The 6,924-nt window shown below is 47.8% G+C and overlaps 1 protein-coding gene across 1 annotated transcript in view; it reads right to left on the reverse strand.

Moving 5' to 3' along the window:
- Window positions 1-6,924, reverse strand: part of Zc3hav1 (zinc finger CCCH-type containing, antiviral 1) — a 43,721-nt gene that overhangs the window by 21,962 nt on the left and 14,835 nt on the right. Inside the window, exons 2-3 of the mRNA XM_005365839.3 lie at window positions 6,564-6,699; window positions 1,182-1,434 (exon numbers count right to left, since the gene is read on the reverse strand). Coding sequence (XP_005365896.2) covers window positions 1,182-1,434; window positions 6,564-6,699 — 389 coding nt within the window. The remainder of the gene's footprint in view (window positions 1-1,181; window positions 1,435-6,563; window positions 6,700-6,924) is intronic.

Genomic DNA, 6,924 nt, shown 5'->3' on the forward strand with positions numbered 1-6,924 from the left:
CGTGATGGCTAGTGTTCTGTCAACCTGACACAGCTCGAGTTTTCGGAGAGGAGGAAAGCTCAACTGAGAAGATCTAGCTGCAGGGCATTTTCTTACTTAATGATTGATGAGGGAGAGCCCAGCCTGTTGTGGGTGGTGCCATCCCTGGGCGGATGGTTCTGGGTTCTAGCCAGGTGTGGTGGTGCACACCTTTATCTCAGCATGTGGGAGGCAGAGGCAGGAGGATCTCCTAGTTCCAGGCCAGCCTGGTCTACAGAGCAAGTTCTACAACAGCCAGGGTGACACAGAGAAACCCTGCCTCAAAAACAAAACAAAACAAACGAATAAAAGTATGTGTGGCTGGCAAGATGGTTCCCTCACCAACCTGAGCTGATTCCCCAGGACCCACAAAACAGAAGAAGAACTGACTCCTGAAATTTACCCTCTGACTTCAGCATGAAATAAGTAAGCAATTGCAATTAAAAATTGTATGTGTGCGTGTTTGTATGCACACACAGAGAAAGAGGCTAAACAACTAAAACAAAGTTAATAGCTGCTGAATCTCAAAACTGTTTCATTCTCACTATATAAAAAAAAAAGAAAGCTTCAAGGAAAAAAAATAAACATTTTGAGCCAGGTGGTGGTGGCACTCGCCTTTAATCCCAGCACTCGGGAGGCAGAAGCAGGTGGATCTCTAAGAGTTCAAGGCCAGCCTGGTCTACAAGAGCTAGTTCCAGGACAGGCTCCAAAGCTACAGAGAAGCCCTGTCTCGAAAATAAATAAAATAAACATTTTGTTAAACTATTTGGTTTTGAAACAAGATCTCTCTATGTAGTCCTGACTGTCCTGGGACTCTAGGTAGACCAGGCCGGCCTCGAAATCAAAGATCTGCCTGCCCCTGCCTCCCAAGTGCTGGCATTAAAGGACATGTAAGTGTGTGGGAGTGCACACACACATAAACACAAACAAAACAGACACACACGCGCGCCTGACAATAATAACTTATTTAAAATCAGGAGCTGTGATAGCTGCGTGTAAATCATTATCAATTGTATTAAAGTGGCGCATGATATGGGAAAGATGTGGAAGGGAAAAGAAGGAGGTTTTTGTGCAGTGAAGCTGAGATTTTACAGGTAGATTTCTTTCCTTGTAAGTTCTGTTTATTTGAAAGTTCGCACAATTGAAAAAGGCAAAGGACACACCTCTCATGACAGGGGGGTTCCTCCGAGAGTGCTTGTTGTTGCAGATGTCCTGGATGTTCTGGACCACATCAGAACTCAGCCCGTGCTCCTTCATGATGGCCAACACCTTCCTGTCCATCAGGTTGTGAGACCTGAGGCAGTTGAGATAACCACAGTTGCCCCGGGTGAAATGCTCGCAGATGTGGAGTCTCTCACACGGTTGCGGCTGCCCGCAGATCTGTTTCCGGCCCTCTCCTTTGTAGCTTTTGCATATCTACACGGGGAGAAGAACAATGAGCAAGAACACCTCACATCTGCCACACATGTTTAAATGCACAAGCCCCCTTTCGGTAAAAAGCAGAAAAACAATGGCCACACAGCCTATCTCTTTGATGAGATGGGTTCACCTGGTGACATATTGGGGACAGGAGAGATCCGCAGGCTAGCTAACAGATGACAGCGTGCCTGGTGGTACATGCCTGTAGCCCAGCTCTCAGGAGGCTGGGGCAAGGAGGAGTACCAGGCTCAGTGCAAAATATTGCATTTAAAAGAAATATAAACTGGGCCGTGGTGGCGAATGCCTTTAATCCCAGCACTCAGGAGGCAGAGGAACGCAGATCTCTGTGAGTTCAAGGTCAGCCTGGCTTACAAGAGCTAGTTCTAGGACAGGCTCCAAAGCAACAGAGAAACCTTGTCTCGAGGGGAAAAAAAAAACAAAAAACAAAAAACACCACCACCCCCAAAAAGAGAAAGAAAAAAAATAGTGATGAATTTGATAATTCTCGGAGAAATCAAACTCAAATGGCAAGCTACGCACAGGACACCATAAAGGATGTCCTTCCAAAGGAGGAAGTCTAGTTCAGATTCTGACTTCTATGGTTGAAAGACATGTGTCTTACCTGCAGCTTTGGAATTCTGTCATTTGGTCTCTGATAGCCAGAGGAAGATCTTTTCAAATATCTGAGGGAATGGGTGTAAAGAGAGCAGGAGGAGGAGGAAGAAGAGAGGCAGACAGAGGAGATGGAGGCTGGGCCTCACTATGTAGCCCTAGTTGGCCTGGAACTTTCTGTGTACACCAGGCTGGCCTCAAACTCTTAAGAGGTTCACCTGCCTCTGCCTGCCAGGTACTGGGAATTAAGGTGCACACACCCTTTTCCTCATTCATAACAGCAGCAAAATTACATTTCTGTAGTAGCAATGAAATTATTTTATGGTTAGGGGTCACCTCGACATGAGGAACTGTATTAAAGGGTCACAGCATTAGAAGGCTGAGAACCTCCACTCTATATGCATTTGTGCACACAGCTCTATGGGATGGAGTTGCCACTAAAGACAGAGATGCTGCAACGAAACCAGGCCAATGGCTGCAGGGCTGAGGGGCGGCCCTCGAAGAAGCCGGGTGACCTCGCAGCAGAGTGACCTCAGGGACCCAGCAACCCTCTAGTTTCTGTTTGCTTTTCCACAGTGAAGCAGAGTAAGTAACAAAATACAAGGCTGTCTTGTTGAGGCGAGTATTCGAACCATTGGATGAGGAGCCCAGGATGATTCGTGACAAACCTGAACTCTCAGGCGTTTGGAAGTTGAACATATTTGGTCTAAGAGGCTGTTTAAACTGGCTCTGTCCGGCTTGCTGGGAGGAGTCTGACTCCAGGAACAGCAAGAGAGCCACGTGGGTAGTCTCTAACATCAGATGAGTGCACGTGACAACTACAGACTCTGCGTCTGGACCACAGCTCTCCAAGTGTGCTGTCTGGACCATAAGCACCTGGACACATTAGAAATGCTAACCTAGGAGCTGGGCTGTAGCTCAGTTGGTCAGGCGCTTGCCTGCTATACACATGGCCCTGGGTTCAAACCCCGGTAGCAGGTACACTAAGCACATCTATAAGATGAACCCTCAAGAAGTGAAGAGAGAAGGTTGGTTTGAGGTCAGCCTGGGCTACATACGGTAATCTTGTCTCTAAGAAAACAAAACAATGGCCAGGTGAAGTGTACACCTTAATCCTAGCACTAGGGAGACAGAGGCAGGTGGATCTCAAAGAGTTCAAGCTACTCAAGTGAGAACTAAGACCCTGTCTCAAAAAATTACATATCCAAGAGCAGGGGTGCATAGTACACTGCCTATAACCCAAGCACATAGCAGCTAAGCCGTGAGAGCCAGAAGTTCAAGACTAGCCTAGGCTAGATAGCTGAATGAGTTTCAGGACATTTTGAGCTACAAAGAGGACAACTTGGGGGAGTCAGTACTCTCTTCCCATCATGTGGGGGCCAGGGACTGAACCCAGATCATCAGGCTTGGACATAAGTCCCTTTATCCATTGAACCATCTTACTGTTCAACAACTAATTTTTAGGATAGGGAAGTGTGTCTTGTCCACTACTTTATTCAGTATTTAACAGAGTACCTGATACATGCTGGTTTTTATTTTTATTTTTGTTTTTTGAGACAAGATTTCTCTACGTAGCCCTGGTTTGTAGACAGAGGCTGCTTGTTCGTTTCCTGGCTGCCCAGATCCGAAATAATCACACTGGAACTATAGTAATTGCAACACTGCTTGGCCAATGACTCTAGCATATGCCTAGCTAGCTTTTACATCTTAATTTAACCCATTTCTATCAATCTGTGTATCGTCACGGGGTTCCGCGTCTATCTCCTGCAGTAGCTACATGGCGTCTCCCTGAATCCGCCTGCTTTCTCCTCCATCTACTTGGAATTCCCATCTGGGCTGCAAAGCAGCTTCTTTATTAACCAACAGCGTTCGCAGCATACAGAGGGGAATCCCATATCACTGGCTAACCCGGAACTCACTTTGTAGACCAGGCTGGAACGCAAAGAAATCTGCCCGGCACTTCTAAATCTTAAATCATTGAGGCGATGATGCCAGAAGGGTCTGGAACTCTGTCCAAGGTCACCGTGGTGGTGAAAGGCGGGTGATGAATGACGCTAAAGGGACTGGGATTATCTAGGGAAGAGGGGAAAGGAAGGACGAGGGGAGGGAGAAAATAGGCAGACATGGGGGAAAGCATCCTAAGTACTTAAAGAACTGTTGGGGACTGTGGACCCCCAGACCCTGAATTTCCTGTGACACCCCCGCCTGCCGGAGTGAACACCTTGCTTTCCTATGATTGCACCTGCTCTGAGCAAACAATTTGTCCTGCAGCTGCTGTGAGCACGAGACCCTCAGGAGTTCCTGATGGCAGGGGAGTGGTTTCTGGGGGGGCTTTGCAGCTAGCTGAAAATAAGGGTGTAGAAGGAGACCCATGTCTCTGTGTGTCTGTTTCAATCTCCAGCCCCTTGCCCAACCAACTCACACGAACCGTGTAGCGCGTGGCGCGTAGAGCAGGCATAGTGTTACAAAGAACTCTAAGAGAGCTGTGGCAGGGAAAAGTAGGTCCTCCCCAAAGAATTATCAAATTCATCACTGTTTTCCCTTACATATCTTTCTTTTCTGCGCAGCACTCTCGGACAATGCCCGACCTTCATAGCTGCTGAAGCTCAGCAGCCACCTCACAAAAAAAAAAAAAAAAACCACCTGTTGATTTTGTTCCCCAAATGGTCGAATCCTCGAGGACTCTCCACTGGCTCTCTTGTCTAATCTAGCAGGAAAATCTGGATTCCAACCTTCCGTGCAGCTTCTGCAGCCCTCCTACCCTTCTTCTTGTGTTTCTTTGCCTTCCTCTCTGTGCCAGGCTGGCACCGACTTTGTATTGTGAACACACGGAAGGATTCTCACGAGGGTTACCCTCAGGTCAGACCTTGAGCAACATCTAGTGATGGTCTATAGGCCTATGCGGATGAGACGTGACTATCTACACTGTCTCCATCTTTCCCTCAGCCACAGAAGCGCTTGGCAGTCGGTCATTCAGTCAAAAGCTAAATTTCTCAGCCTGCCCGGTGGTGGTGGCACACGCCTTTAATCCCAGCACTCGGGAGGCAGAGGCAGGCAGATCTCTGGAGTTTGAGGCCAGCCTGGTCTACAAGAGCTAGTTCCAGGACAGGAACCAAAAAAAGCTACGGAAAAACCCTGTCTCGAAAAATCCAAAAAGTAAATTTCTTGGCCTCCCTTTCAGCTAAAATGACCACGTGATAAGCACTAGTCATCGAGATGTGAGCAGATGTGCTACCCATTAAGTCCAGTTTCTTCAAGAGTAAACTGCTGCCCTAGGCTTCCCATCTACGGTGGCACTGACTGAAAACTGGTGACCAGTGACAAGTCCCTTGTCGCTGGTGGAATGCCACATCCTGATGGCAACAGAGCCAACCTCCTAGCGTGAATCCCTAGAAGACAGTGTGGAACCCTCTGCCCCACTATGCCACTTATCTCCCTGCCCGGATCTGGGCAAGACCCAGAGGTGGCACACTTCTGCAACAGTCCAGACAGGAAGCACCTCAGTCTTTTCTGGTCACTCAGTCTCTGTCCCACTTCTCTGTGACCCCTGGAGGGGGGAGCAGCAGCAGCCCACCTGTAAATGCGTCAGCATGGCTGTGCTCCAGGAGACTTCTCCTTGTGCACTGGTGGCAGCCCAGGGTTTGGCCTCTGGGCTGTAACCTGCTGACCCTTGAAGGTTTTTTTACCCCTTTTTATCAAGGGGGTAAAAAACTTAAAATAGGTTTTCTTCATTTTTAAAGAATTTTTTAAATGATTTATTTAACTTTATTTTTATGTGTATTGGCAGGAAGGTGTCAGATCCCCTGGAACGGGATTTACATAGTTGTGAACTGTCATGCAGGTGCTGGGAATTGAACCCAGGTCCTCTGAAAGAGCAGTCAGTGCTCTTAACTGCTGAGTCATCTCTCTAGCCCCCTAAAGTATGTTTTCTTAATCACTGAGTTTAAGGTATAAGTCTCTTGTATAACAATACAACAAGTAGGGGCTGGAGAGATGGCTCAGAGGTTAAGAGCACTGACTGCTCTTCCAGAGGTCCTGAGTTCAATTCCCAGCAACAACATGGTGGCTCACAGCCATCTGTAATAAGATCTGGTGCCCTCTTCTGGCTAGCAAGCATACAGACAAAACACTGTATACAAATAAATAAATAAAATCTTAAAAAAAACAACAACAATACAACAAGTACCTCTATCTTTCCAACTTCAATCCGAAGGCTACCCTGATGTAAAGCATCAACCAATCCCACTATGACTGTCCTCAACCCATCCTGATCACAGTGGAACCCCTGGCACCCTAGGAGAGGAGGCATCCAGACCCAAATTTGTTGAGACAGGGTCTCAGCAGAAAGCCTTGAGTGGACTGGAACTCGCTTACAGAGACAAAGCTAGTCTCAAAGGCATATAGATCTGCCTGCCTCTGCCTCGCAAGGCTGCTGGGATTAAAGGAGTGCATCACCATGGCTGGCTTGCTCATAGTACTCTTGCCTGCTACTTAACATGAGAATCAGGACCTACCTCAGGCATGAAAAAAGGGTCGCTCTGGACCAGGAGTACTGCCAGCTCCTCCTGGTTAAGCCCAGAAAGTTCATGGTTCTTCAGGACCTGGAAGTTCTGTTCCGACAGAACTTCGTGAGAGTATTTGCAAAGGTTCCTGGAAAAGAAAGGGGGCAACTGTCAGCGTCTGCGCTTCACAGGAGAGAGGGGGACAACTGTCCGTGTCTGTGCTTCACAGGAGAAAGGGGACAACTCTCAGCGTCTGTGCTTCACAGGAGAAAGGGGACAAATGTCAGCGTCAGCGTCTGCGTCTGTGCTTCACAGGAGAAAGGGGGCAACTGTCCGTGTCTGTGCTTCACAGGAGAAAGGGGACAACTGTCAG

The sequence above is a fragment of the Microtus ochrogaster genome, unplaced genomic scaffold, assembly GCF_000317375.1.
Source record: "Microtus ochrogaster isolate Prairie Vole_2 unplaced genomic scaffold, MicOch1.0 UNK4, whole genome shotgun sequence".
NCBI lineage: Eukaryota > Metazoa > Chordata > Mammalia > Rodentia > Cricetidae > Microtus > Microtus ochrogaster.